This window comes from Rousettus aegyptiacus, unplaced genomic scaffold, assembly GCF_014176215.1.
Source record: "Rousettus aegyptiacus isolate mRouAeg1 unplaced genomic scaffold, mRouAeg1.p scaffold_m13_p_6, whole genome shotgun sequence".
Lineage (NCBI taxonomy): Eukaryota > Metazoa > Chordata > Mammalia > Chiroptera > Pteropodidae > Rousettus > Rousettus aegyptiacus.
Genome location: NW_023416309.1, coordinates 15932795 through 15947106, shown reverse-complemented (window position 1 = coordinate 15947106; position 14312 = coordinate 15932795). Strand labels below are relative to the sequence as shown.

The 14312-nt window shown below is 44.6% G+C and overlaps 1 protein-coding gene across 9 annotated transcripts in view; it reads left to right on the top strand.

Moving 5' to 3' along the window:
- The window catches only part of PALD1 (phosphatase domain containing paladin 1), an 80105-nt gene extending 70261 nt beyond the window's left edge, over nt 1–9844 (top strand). For all 9 annotated transcript variants that reach the window (XM_016121013.2, XM_016121009.2, XM_016121010.2 and 6 more), the window contains one exon: nt 482–9844. In XM_016121013.2, the coding sequence (XP_015976499.2) occupies nt 482–634 (153 nt within the window). In that variant the 3' untranslated portion in view covers nt 635–9844. The remainder of the gene's footprint in view (nt 1–481) is intronic.
- The last annotated feature ends 4468 nt before the right edge of the window (nt 9845–14312 follow it).

Below are 14312 nucleotides of genomic sequence, written 5' to 3'. Positions count from 1 at the left end.
AACAACAGGGCTTCCTGGGGGGTGTCTAGGGAGGCCCCAGCTAAGCCACCTGTGTGGCGGCCCGTAGCTGAAACTCAGAGCCAAAGGGCTCTTGCTGTGTCCCTGCTGCCTTCCTCAGCCTTCCCTGTGGGCCCCCAGCTGTAATGCCCGGAGCCTGTGCTCCTGAGTGTCCCTGTAGGAGTGTCAGGGCTACACAGTCACAGGGCATGCTTGGCCTCACGCACCGTTCTCTATCTGCTGCGTGCTTTTGGTGGTTATGGAGCTCTCCACAGTAGTCCTGGGAGGTAGAGACTCTTAAGTCCATTATAAGGAAATTGAAGCTCAGAGCAGTTAATTGCAGTCAAAACACAAACTTGTTCCAGTTGCTGAGCTGGTAGGAAACAGTGCCGGGCCCCAGGCTCACCTGTGTCCTTCAGAGCCCAGTGAAGGAAGGATGACCCAAATGCTGGAATGCTGCCCGTATCTCTGCTGTCCTCCCCAGGTGGCGTCGAAGGCTGGAGTCTATGAGATCCTCAACCAGCTGGGCTTCCCTGAGCTAGAGAGCGTGGAGGACCAGCCTTTCTCGAGACTGCGCTGCCGCTGGCAGGAGCAGAGCCTCAGCCTGGAGCCCTTCACTGCCGGGGACTCCCTGTAGGATGCGGTCCCCCTGTCCCTGCTCCCTGCTGTAGGGCCTGATGAAGGCTGAAGTGGCCCTGAGGAAATGGTCCCCCTGCTTCCCATGGAGACTGGGGTTGGGTTGGGACCCCTTTTCTGAAAGAGCTTTTTACAGGACAGTTAGCACATGGTCATACCTTATAAGTGACGGGTATGTGGATGGCCTCCAGAAAAGCCCAGTGTGTACGCCTTCCGGGAGCGCTGGCATCAGCCCTCCAAGGAGCTCCCTCCCCAAATTGCCAGACGAAGCTCCTTGCCACCTCCACTTCCATCCTCTCCTTCTTGTCCCATCTCAGCAGTCTGACAAGACCATGGAGCAGAGTAACAGGTCAGCTTTGGTTTCTTTCTCTTTCATTCTTTTGCTGCTTTCCCTCTTGGCTACGTTAGCTGCCTGAGCACTGCTCTTGGGGCCCTTGCCTCCCTGGGGAGTGGGCAGTACTCTGCTTGGCTTGGTTACCTTGAAGGCAGCTGTACCCTGTTTTCTCACCTTTCATGCAGCCTAGAGGCTTCAAGGAGGACTCTAACCGCGTGGCCTGATGGGTCTGGCAGAGGCCTTGCCTTCCTTTCCCCTCTTTCCTCCCCTGGGGCTGGCAGGACTGTATGTGTTTCCAAGGAGCTGGTAACATCAGGGAGCTCCTTTCAGGGGGAAGAAAGAACTTTCAGAAGGTGGGTGTAGCCCTGTGGAAGAGCCAGCTCCTTTTGCCTGGAGGCCCAGGTGGGAGGTACTGAAGAAGCCAAAGCTCCCAGCTGTGGGTCCCTCCATACCTCCTCCCACCAGCCCAAGATGGTCCAGTATGTCGTCAGTCCCTCCCCACCCACGCCTGTCACTGCCCTGAGGGCAGCTAGGCTACCTGAGTGAACAGTGGAGTGTGTGAGAAACGGCTAAGCATGGTATGAGGAGTCACCTGGATTTCAGACGGTCCTTGCTGAGAACCATTCCAGTGGGAGCAGAAGGGGCTAAGCGCTTCTGAGTTAGAGGCCTCCAGGATCTGCTGCTCCATCTAGACAGTGGGAAAGCTGTTCAGAAGAGGCAGGAGAGGCAGGCGGTGTTGAGTTGAGCCTTGCAGCTCTTCCTCTGGGGACTGGGGGGTTGAACAGTGGAGAAGCAGTCCTCCTGGGCTGACTCGTTGGGGCCAGGGAGGCCTCTCTTTGGTCGGGTGCATGCACTTCTATGGAAAAACAGGTGGATGTGTCCCCGGGCATATTTGGAAAGAAGAGGAAGGTTGAAGTTGTTCATATCTACCTAGTATTGGAAAATATTTGATCATCTTGGCTGAATTCTTTTGCAAAACTACTGTATGTCTGTTTACTACCTTTTCAAATTTGTTATTTTCATTTTTATTATTTTTGCATGTGTTAAAAGTTTTAATTTCTTTGCAGACAAGGTTTAGGTGAGGGGTCAGAGATTGGGTTTGAACTGGGAGGGAGCCTTTGTGCTCTCACAGTTGTCCCTGACTTTCAGCTGTGCTGGGACCACTGGCCAGTCACGTCACCTTTCTGCCTCAGTCTTCCCGTCTGTAAAATGGGAGAGTAATACTTGCTTACCTACCTCACAGGGATGTTGTGAGGATTCATTTGTGATTTTTTTTTTTCCGTACAGAGCTTTCGAGTATTAAAAACAGCTAAATGTGAAGTGCGCCTGGCTGCTGATTTGTCTTCAATGTGGGGCAGGCATCATAGATGCAAGCTGGGGTCCCTGCTCCTTCAGAGTAAATGTAGGTGGGCAGGTTGAGTCAAGAGCAGCTGCCCTTAGCCTTCCCCATTCTAAGAGAAGGTGGGTTTTCACAGACATCTCTCTTCTTCCTCACATCTGCAATGGTGCCTTACAATTTCACTCAGGATGCCCAGGGCTATTGTGCCGAGCCCCTCCTGAAGAAAGCACCATAACAGCCTTATTCACACTAAAGTGTGAAGGATTGTTATATTTAGGGAAATGAGAAAAGGTGGCAGTTCAGGGGCTATGAAGGAAGATGAACTTCAGCCTCTACTTCTTCCTCTCACCCCCTCCTCTTGGAATTTCTTTTTGGCTCTTTCTGGCCCCTAGATGCTTGAACACATTTATATTGAGAGATTGTTGTATAAAGAGGCAGTAGGGATAGTAAGGCAGAGAGAGCACAGACCCAGGCTTCTACCAAACCTCTTCCAAGAATAGGGGACAAGGCCCTGTGGGCTATACTTCCAAGGTCAGCTGGGGTGATCAGAATGGAACCAGAGCCCCCATTGCTGTAGAGCTGGTCATCTCCCCAGGCTGGGAGGGAAGGCCTCCCTGGGTTATTTCCAAGCACAGCAGAGTCTTAGAATGCTTCTGTGTGGTTTTTGAATGCAAATGTAGAGGTGTATGCAGGGTGTGTGTGTGTGTGTGTGTGTGTGTGTGTGTGTGTGTGTGTGAGAGAGAGACAGAGACAGAGACAGAGACAGAGACAGACGGGCAGTGTGTGGATGTGGCAGTTCTCTATTCTCTGCCTGGGGTGAGGGTGTCTGGGTGAGGATACATGGGAGTGGGTGATGTGTTCATGGGTGTGTCCCCCAAGCTCCCCAGGCCCTCTCCAGCCCGCAAAGGGCATCTAGTGGCATGGGCAGTACTGGCTCACATTTCAATAGCTCCTCTGGTCAATGGCCTCTGATGAACGAGCGAATACATGTCAAACTTTAGAACAGTGCCTGGCACATAGTAAGCACACAATCAGTTTTAACTAATTTTGTAAAGTCTCTCTCCAAGCCCTTGGGGGTGCTCAGGAGTAGTCCCCCACTTACCCACAGGTCTTGTCCAAAAAACACAAATCTTAGGTGTACCATTTGGTGAGTTTTTACAAATGCATATATCCGTGTGACCCAGACAACTATCAAGAAAAACAACCTTATGTGTGGGTTATTTTTAATGTTAAAATTTATAAACAATACCTCAAAGAACATTATCAAACACAAGCGTTTGTGTAGGTAATAGTTAGAACTCCCGGGATTGCATATTACTGAAAACAGCCCCAGCTACATTAAGCAAATAAGGGGATTGTAAAAATGTAGAGCCTTGGTAAGGATGCCGTGGGGCCTAAGGGTGACCAGAATTGGAAACTGGAAAACAGAGCCCAGAAGCCCCCTGTGGCTCTGTCTGCCTGGCAGTTTTGCGTGGGGCCTCCCTGTCAGTCTGCTCAGAGGTCCGCAGGGCCACCGCAGTGTGGACTCTTCCTTGCCGCTCTCCTTCCACAGTGTCAGACTCGCATCGTGGTCCGAAGGCCCTTCCTGCCTTTTCCTCCTTTACCCTTCCCAGAAGATTCTCCAAGTAAACATCTTGCACCTCATCTCGGTGTCCCATCTTGGTGTCCGCAGCTCTGAGGACCTGAACAGCACACCCTTACTCTTGTCCCCGCCTCTCTGGGCAGCTGCCACGTCCTTTCTGGTGAAGGTCAATCTTCTCTGACACTGCTTGGGGAAAATAACCACCCCCATTTCCAACTTCCTATGTTACAGTTTCAGCCAGATGAAGTTGTCTTTCCTTCTCCTGCACTGCCCTGCACTCCCATCTCAGGTGTGGGGGCCACCTGTCCTGCGAACTGTGCCCAGAGGGGCAGGAAATTGTTGCTCTACCTTCCCCATGGATGTGGGTGTGGGGAAGAGGGAGGATGGAGGAGGTTGTGGTGAACTGAGTCGATACCTCCAAATCTGCGCATGGTGGTGCAAACCTGATTATTTCCTGAAAGGGAATACCCGTTTTAAAAGTTTTTGAAATGCATCTTCATTAGTCCTCTAGAAATGTCCTATTTTGCAGTCTCAAATAGCAGTTACGAGCACGCTGTTTCCTAACTCCTGAGAGACTGCCTATTACATTTTTTGAAAAGTTCTTGCCAGTTTGGTGATTCAAAATAGAATTTCATACTTGTTTAACTTTATATTTCTTTTAAACTAATAGTGAGGTCTGAACTTTTTAATGTTTATTAGTCATTTATATTTTCTCTTTTATGATTGCTCTTTGCTGACTTTTTCTTTGGGATGTTTGTCTTTTTCTTATTGATTTGTAAAAATGGTAACACGTTTTTTTCTCATATGTTACATTATTGTTAGCTTTAAAGTATCAGCAGACACCCATGTTCCCTTAGAGCCTGCCATCTCCATTTCTCTGTGCCCTTGGTCTACACTTGCTCTGATCTGTTACCAGGTCAATGACCTTTGCTTATTTTATTATATTCTTTATTAGAGTATTTACTTTGTCAGACACTACGTTTGGCTTTGTTTAGAGTCATGATCACCTCGAAAACTTCAACAATAACACAAGGTATTATGATCCCTATTTATACATGGGGTCACTGGGCCCAGAGAGTGTCTGATTCCACCCCGTTGCTCATTTCAGAGGTGGATATTGGAGGCAGCTTTGAGAACTGGCATCCTCTCTGACATTTTCCATGATGGCGGAGAGAAATGTCAATCCTGGAAGAGTGCCCTAGCTGGGGCGGGTTGGGGAGGTAGTGAGGGGAAAGCATGACTGCTTTGAAAAACCTCCCTCAAGGTCTTGTGGTTCTCGGACTTGATGTTATTCAAACCCCTGTGTACTTTAAAGAGGTCTCCTCAACACCCACAAGAAATGCTTCTTTCCTATGAGTCACACTGATAGATTATCTATGACATGGGCCTTTTAAGTTTCACTTTGCACTTCCTCTTAGTTTATTCTTTCATTTTTCTACCACCCACCCACCTCACTCATCAATAAACCCTATGTGACAGTGGGTCTACACTGTCCAAAAGTAATTTTAATTCTTTCTTTGAACTAAATGAGGCCATCTTCTGGGCTGAATTAAATAGCAATAGTTTATGAAAACACCCATTTCCCCATTCCCACCCCAACATTTGAGGTCACCAGTCTTTTTTATTTTGCCAATCTTTTCATATGTTTATTGGCCATTTGGATTTTCTCTTATGTATTCAGTTATTTTTCTACTGGATTGTCTTTTTTAAATTAATAGGCATAAATTTTCAAACAATCTGTTTCGTTTATAGGGATAGATAGATATACAGCCAATTCTTTCTCCCAGTTTATCTCATCTCATAACTTTTAAGGAGCCTATTTTGTCATAGAGAAGTTGTAAATTATGATAAAATCAAATGTATGCATTTTGTATTTTATGTCTTATGTCTTCATAAGCAGAACTTCCCTATCCAAAGTTGTGTATTTATAGCCTATATTTTCTTTGTATACTGATACAGCGTTATCTTTTATGTTGTGTTTTAATTAGTTTAGAATAAATATTTTGTGAATGACATGAGGTAGATAATATAATTTATTTTTTTTTCCAGTGGATATCCTATTGGCACGACATTATTTACCGAACTCTTTAACTACAGTCACACATGAGATTCCCATGTATACGTGGGTCCATAGAGTAGACACGTGATTGTCATTGCCCCTAGCATCCATTCATCTTCCAGTGACCATCTCTGACTTTCTATCCTCAAGAGTAACAGGGACAAGGGCATGAACCAATGTGTCCATCTCATTGTCCTAAGCATTACAATCAGCATGTGACTCAGCTGTCCAGCTGAGTCCAATCAGAGCTTATTCTGAGCATTTGCCTGAGTGCCCGGAAGTCTTAACTACTTTTGTTGAACTGAAAGGGACAGGCTGGAAGTGGCTACAGTCGCCATATAACTATGAGGAGAAACAAATCTGGGGATGAAACCAACATGCGAAGGCCAATGCAACCTAGATGATGGATGTTGACTTTGAGTTTCTGTATTGCATCATGCCTAGAGCCAGATCACTATCCTCCAAGAACTTTCGATAGCAATTACATTTAATTTATTGGCAAACGCAGGGAGAATTGATTCTTTTACTATTTGAGTCTTCCTTTTAAGGAATAGATTTCTTTGGTGTCTTTCAATAAAAATTATTAATCCTATTCCTATAAGTCATACCAGATATCATTGAGTTTATTGATGTTTTTTTTAAATAGTGTTTTACAATTATGAATTTTGTTCTATTACAGTTTCTAATTGATCATTGCCAATGAAGAAAAAAATAATTTTTTTTTTGCTTAAATTTGGCCACATTTCTGAACTTACTAATATCTCTAATTGTCTTTTTTTCTTAATTCTCTCAGGTTTTGGGGATAGATGATCATATTACCTGAATATAATAACTGTTTAATTTCTTTTCGATATTTGTAATTAGTATTTATTTTTCTTGTCTTATGCAATAAGACCCTCCTGTACAATGTTTGAGATATGATAATCTTTACTCCTTTCTGAATTTAACGGAAATAGTTCTAATAACTTCACCACTAAAAATATTTCTTGATCTAGTTTCCAAATAGAAATACTTTATCATGTTGTAGAAATTTCCTTTTATTCCTGGTTTGCTAATTTTAAAAAGTCTTGAATGGATTTTAAACTTTAAAATGTTTTCTTGGCATCTATTGAGACAGCTTTTAAAAAAATATGTTAACATTGAAAAGTACGTCAGCAGGTCTTTAAATGTTGAATAATCCATTTCTAAGTAAATGTGAGTTGGTCATGATGTTTTCTTCTTGCTGAATCTGAATTCGATATTTTAAAGGGAGTTTTGCATTTATGTTCATAAGTGTTTTTCTTTTTCTTATATTAATTATCCTTTTTAGTGTTGTTTGAGTTGTGATAGCCTTACAATTGTGTTAGGTAGCTTTCTATCTTTTTCAACATTTTGAAACAGTTCATATAACTCATATATAATCTGGTTCACAAAGGTTTTATAGAACTCTTAAAATTGGGCTGGCATTTTTTAGGGATGAATCTTTTATAAAATTTCCAATTTCTTCTATGTTTACTAGCATTTTTAGGATTTTTAGTTGTCCTTGGGTCAATTTTGGTAAACATTTTCCCACAATAATACATGGGCGGAATATCTTCCGTCAAGAATCTCAAACTTATTAATGTGAAATCATATGTATTATCCTCCTAAATATTTAAAAGCCTCCTCTGCATCAGTAATTGTCTCCTTTTTCAATTTTAATGTTTATGAGTATCTTACATATTTTTCTTGGTTACATTTGCAAGTTTTTCTATTTTATTATTTTCAAATAATCCATTTTTATTTTTATGAATGTAGGCTCTGGGAATTTGTATTCAATAAACTAGTAGGTGGAGGTGAATTTTTGCTAGAGTAATGCCACTTGATTTTATGAACCTCTTCTAAGTAATATGCCAAAAATCACACCATGATCTCTCATTAAAACATTGAAAAATATGTCCATTAGCTGCCAATTCAGTTATGTACTCCTGTAATTTTGTTACAAGCAAAGAATTGGAAAATTCCTGACTTGCAAAAAAGGTTTATTACCTGGGTAATGGAGTCATTAACTCTCTCATTTTCTGAAAACTATGCCCCTGCTCCCCAAATTTACTAAGACTTGTCAAATGACTACTGATTATATCTCTTACTCTTTCACTTGGACGTACTCTGTATAATCCGACATACTCAAAAGTGACAGAAAAATATTGTTCATTTTAACATTCCTTTTCTAATATAAAATACCTTTGTGTGTGTGCGTGTGTGTGTGTGGTTCCATGAGTTTTTAGAAAACAACTCTATTCAGGTACAACTGACATGCAATGAACTGCATATATTTAAAATATATAATTTGATAAGTTTGACATAGGTATTCACATGTGAAATTATAACAAGTTAATGATATATCCGTCAATTCCAAAAGTTTCCTCCTGTCCCTTTGTCATTCCTCCTTCCTGGACTTCCCTGTACCATCCCTCTTCCCAGGCAACCACTGGTCGGCTTTCTGTCACCATAAATTCGTTTGCAATTTCTAAGGTTTTATATAAATGGGATTATTAGTATGCACTCTTTTTTTTTTTTATCTGACTTCTTTCATTCAGCATAATTATCTTGAAATCGTCTGTGTTTGGATATTTAGGTTGTTTCCAGTTTTTGGCTGTTACAGATAAAACTCTTATGAACATATATGTGCAAGTCTTTGTGTAAACGTATGCTTTTATCTCTCTTGGGTACGTACCAAGGAGAAGAGTGGCTGAAGTATATGCATATTTAACTTTTTAAGAAACTGCCATACTGTTTTCCCAACAGTTTCATCCCCACCCACAGCATGGGAGACTTCCAGTGCCTCCTTAACTTAATGAACGCTTGGTATGGTCAGTTTTGAATTTTTACCATTCTGATTGGAGGGTGGTAGGTTCCTTCCACCCATATGAAACAGGTTACATTTTTAATTTGTAAGATTTCCAGTTTTTTTGGGGGGGCGGGGGGTTGAATAAACCTCATCTCTCTGAAGATATTATTCTTACTTGAGGCTTATCCAGTTATCTCTTTGGATGTTAGTTCTTCTTTTTCATTGAGTTTGGTGCTGTCTTTAATGTTGTCAGTGGTTGATGATTTTTTGTTGTGCATTCATCTTTGTCTTGAGATTTCAGGTGATCCTGTTTGTAAGATCTATGCATATTTAGCACAACCTGAACTGGCAACTATGGGGAAGGGATGAGACATGCTGACAGTAGTGTGTGCCAGTCAGTGGCTGCCCTTCTGGACAGGCGTGCCCCTTTGCTGCTAGGTGTATAACAGCCCTGAGATGCCGCCCTAAGTGCCCTGCCTTGGGCACCATTACCCCACCTTGGCCTGGGACCACTGAGGGGCACAGGGAGAGTCAAACTCTTCAGCTCTGGGCCACCACCAGCTCTGATCCATGCCCTGTGGTGGCCCAGGCTTCCTCCTCCTCCTTCGCTCTATATCTCTGAGCCAGAAACTTCTTGAAGCTAACCCCTCCTCTCACACAAGCATTCACTTTTATGACTTGAGGACTGTCATCTCTCCTGCCCATCTGATCCCACTGGCTTTCTGTCTTTCAGGAACTCCTCACAATTTCAGACCTCTTCTTATTCCAGCACTGGCATAGAATTTTAAAAATAGGTACTTTTAAAGACATTTTGAGGATGCTAGTTTGGGAAGAGGAAACTAGAGCACATGTTTAATTATACTTTTAATACAAAAATACACCATGTGCCAGGCACTGTAGCAATTAAGGTCCTAGGAAAGAAGGGATGGTAACCTTAGCTCAGATGGTGAAGATAATTTAATGAAAGGACCATTTACAGAGGTGCGAGCAGGACTGAGAGAACCAGCTTGGAATGGTGAGGTGCCCAGGAACTAGTTACAGGGGAAAGTGGTAACTGCCCCTGGACCTGAAGGAGACAACACAGTGTTACCTGAATGGTGAGGTGCCCAGGAACTAGTTACAGGGGAAAGTGGTAACTGCCCCTGGACCTGAAGGAGACAACACAGTGTTACAGGTATCTTTAGGGAACTCAGGGTATCATCCAATAAGAACTGAGTTGTAGAGGGTATAGTGGCTGAAACAATGACTCTTAATGGAAAAATTACTGCTTGGCTAACGCTATGGGAACTTAGTCCTTTGATTATAGGAACATAACATTCTAAACAAGCTTTCTGCTTCTGTAACCCCGCTTACGCACCTGACCTGTGAGTTGACAGGGAGTGAATAGAAGAAAGATAGCCCTTTGTGTTTAGACAGAATGAAGAATGGGATTTGGGGCTTAAAAACCCTGTACCTCTACATTTCAGGGCTGCTTCATTTGGGGTCTGCTTCATTTGGGGTCTGCATACCCCTGGCAGACCCAGCTGGCTGAATAAAGAGTGTTTCCTATAACTCACTGAGTTCTGGTGGTCCGTGTGTCTTTTGGGGGCTGGCGGCTTCAACAAGGGGACCACTACAGCCATATCAGCATCACCGAATGCAGCAGGGCTGGTGGAGGTTGGGTAATTATGCTGACTTATCTGCTCTTATCCTCTGATTTACTGTCAATGCCTTCCTTTGACTAAAGGGGGTCCAAGTGCCATGGTCCACAGGGGCAGCCTCCAGAGATGGGGGTGGGGGAGATATAGGGAGCCATCGGCGCAGCCCTTTTCCTGGCCCTTAATGTGTGTCAATACCTACAGTTGTTTCGTGGCAGCCTGAGGAGGTAGGCATATTGTCATTTAACAAAGGAGGCAGCCCAGGCACCCTCTGACGCAACGACCCTTCCCTTTCTCTCACACCTCTAGAACTTACTGCTGGCTCCCCTCCGCCCGGGGTGCCTTATCTACTTTCTCTAGCTCACTCCTTCACATGCTTCCAAATTCAGCTTAATTCAGGTCTCTCAAGGTACCTCCAGAAAGGGTTCTGACTTCTCAAGCATGCTGTGGCCATAGTTCTACTATGACAAATTTCAAACTTACAGGAAATTCGAAAGAATTGTATGGAGAACACCCACCCATGTGCCCCTGTGCCCACTTCTCAAAAGCATGTTTCACACTCTTGTCTGTTTCCTTATCTACAATCCTCACTAATTTGTGAATTCCTTAAAGGGAAGGGCTGCGTGTGATTTGTCTTTTTGCCTTCAGGGTGTATTAGTGCCTGACAGCAGAAGGTGGTCAGTAAGTATCTGACGATCAGTAATTCACAAAATATTTGTGTCTCCTAGTAAAGGAGGAAGGGGACTTGTATTTATTGAATGCCTATGGTGGTTTCCATTGCGTCCGGGTACTGCACTTATTACTTCACCAAAGCCTCACAATCAGGTGAGGCAGGGATCACTGTCCCTGTTTTACAGACTAGAGGGGCTTCATAATGTATTCAAGGTCACATATCCTTGAGTGGGCTGGGAGTCAGATCGTCAAGATGCCCTTTAACCAAGTCCATGCTGCTGACGACATACCTGTGCCTTCTCCATAGACTGGAGACAGCTTGGGCCCGGGGACTGTGTTTTACTGTCAGTGCCTTCCTTTGACTAAAGGGGTCCAAGTGCCATGGTCCACAGGGGCAGCCTCCAGAGATGGGGGTGGGGGAGATACAGTGTTTTATATTTCTGAATGTCTTAGGACTTGACAACTAGCAGGCATAAGAAATATATTTTGAAAGCATGAGTGAATGAACATTTGGTGACTATTTTCTTACTAGTGGCTTTCACTACCGGAAATTCATTCACTTCTGGAATATGACCCCTGAAGGGAGCTTATGCTTCACCTCAACCAACCTCTTCCCTTAGCAGATGAAGGACCTGAGGCTAGAGGGGCCAATGTCACACAGCGAGCCAAGGTCAGAGCCAGCGTGCTGACTTGCTGCCCAGTGAGCTTTCATTTCCTTTCCTCTCCAGATGCACTTGAGTATCTGGATCAGTACCACTCACTAACCCAGAGCCTGGAGACTGAGAAAAACCACATTTCCTAAGAACATTTGGGTCTATGTGTGTCTCTCAGACACGTGTTGATGGAGGCTTTCTTCTTCCTTCCTCACTGAGAGGTCCATGGGTGTCAGAGGCTTGAAGTTGCATGTGAAACTGTGTTTATATACTTTTCTCAGGAGAGGATCCAGAGTTTACATCAGGCTCTCAAAGCAAATACAAAAACCATGACCCACCCCCCCCCCAAATGGATGAGGGAGGCTCCCTTTTGTGTTTTCTCTAGCTGTTCCCCAAACATTGTGATTACAGAAACGAATGGAATTTTCAAAAGAATATTAGGATGCACATTTTTGCAAAGTAACTCCATTAAAAAAGAAATTAACCACCATTACAATACTATCACAAAAAAGGTTGTTCTAACTCCTCTAAATCAAGGACAAATTCTTGGGGCGGAGCGGGGAGGGGGAGTGATAGGCCTTCAAATCAGATGAAGTAGCTTTAACACAGGCTACACTTGTCCTTATTTTGCCCACTTTGACCTTGACTGAAAATGTTAGCGTGGACTTGAAGAAGCAGTCGGTCAGAGTTTGTGCCGAAGCTTTCATTTCCTTTCCTCTCCAGGCTGCTAGGCGGCCAGGTGTGGGTTTTGTTCCATCCCTGAGAGGCATTTCCATCAAAGCAAGTGCGACTGGTTGTTCCCTGGGCTTGTGAGATGGGAATAAACTGAGGTGTGTTTATGTGAGGAGGTTATGCCAATGTCCACTGAGCTAAATTTTCTCCCAAGGGTTATGGGAGAGAATCTGAAGAATGTAGACTCTGAGTGGCCAAAGCAACCTGCTGTCTCTTACCTCCTTGGAGGGAAAGCTCTGGGTGCGAATGTGGGTGTGTGTGTGAAAGCCCTGGTGCAGGGAGGGCTGTGGGGGGCCACGAAGGACCGGGTGGGGGAGGGGCTGTGGCCCTGCTAGCGACCCCACTCCTTTTGGGTTTCCTGGTCCATCCTTCCCTCCTTTCTGCACGAGGCTATTGCATGCGGCAGGACTTGTCCCTCCTGCCTTGGGTTCCCCCATCAGCACACAGGTTGGCATTCTTCCTGCTGGGCCCACTCTATCTTTGGCAGGATCGCAGCTTCATACCGACATTTTCCAGGGAATGTTTGCTGAGGAGGAAAGAGTGTCCCAGCAGGAGTGGGTGTCTTGCGGAGAGTGAAAGCAGCGTATCAGAGCATACCGAGCTGCAGATAGGGATGTGCTTCAGTCCCTGTAGCTTCACACACAGTGGAGTCTCTGAGTGTTTCTTGAATGAACAGATAATATTGAGCATGTAATATGTGCCTGACAAATTGCTTCAACCCTTCCAGCCTCAGTTTCTTCATCTCCAAAATGGAATTGATAATGCTCCCCAGCTCTGGAATCCTCTTTGAGAGTGGGCAGGGTTCCCCCGCCATCTGTGGGCCTTGAGGCAGGACAGGCATCGCCCCACGGGCAGCACCCCCTTTCAGTCCTGCTGGCCAACACGTTTGTAGCCGTTTCCACATCAGCTCCCCTCCCACACGGGGGTGCATGTGTGATTTGAACCCCTGACTTAGCTGTTAGTGCATCCAGGTGACACACATAAAACTGGGAACTCTGGGTGGGGGGAAGCCATTTGCTCAAGTTCACTTAGCAAGTAAGGGCGTAGGCCGCTGTACACATCTGGTCTTGAAAAGCCTTGGCAATGCTGTGCACTCCAGATGGTACCAATTAGGGCTCATTGGCCCAGTTTTGTTGCTGCAACAAAGAGAGTAAACAAACAAATGCTTTTTGGAAATGGCTGGGGGACATACTTAGAGAAGAAATGACCAGAATGTCTAAATCATTGAACCTTTTCGATGAAAGCCCTAATATTATTTTCATATACAGCACAGACGATAGCCAGGAATAAGCTACTGTATGACACAGCTGGGGTCCCTGTGGCACCTGCTGAAGGTAGCAGAAGAATCACGCGGGATTACCCATAGTTTACAAGCTAATTTGCCCAGTTTGGTTAAGAAGCACATTTGCATGGTTTAAATGGTTTCCAAAGGACTTGAAAAGCAGTTTGTGTTCTTAACAAAGTTATAGAATTTCCTGTCATCTCATCTGCCCTGTGAATTGGCTCAGCAAACCATATTTTTGTTTTGTTTTTGAAATCATAAACAGATGTTTATGTTTGGAAACTGGCTCCAGCTTAAACATAGGCTTCTTTATTTCACTTGTGTTCAGCTTGCTGTTTAAGGGGCAGCGGGGGTCGGGGGATCCCCAGACTGTCTCCAGTTGGCCTTCTGGGGAAGGCCAGGGCCCTTGGGAATGGAAGGGAGTGGCTGCTAAGGAGTGAGGTCTTCTGGACCCATCTGCATGGCTTTGAGCAACCCCCTCTCCTGTCCTGCCTATGGAGTTGGATTGACCTTCCAGCTGAAGGAGGTAAAGTGACAGAAGTGTCCCTAGCATGGTGTCTAATAGAGAGTGATGTTCAGT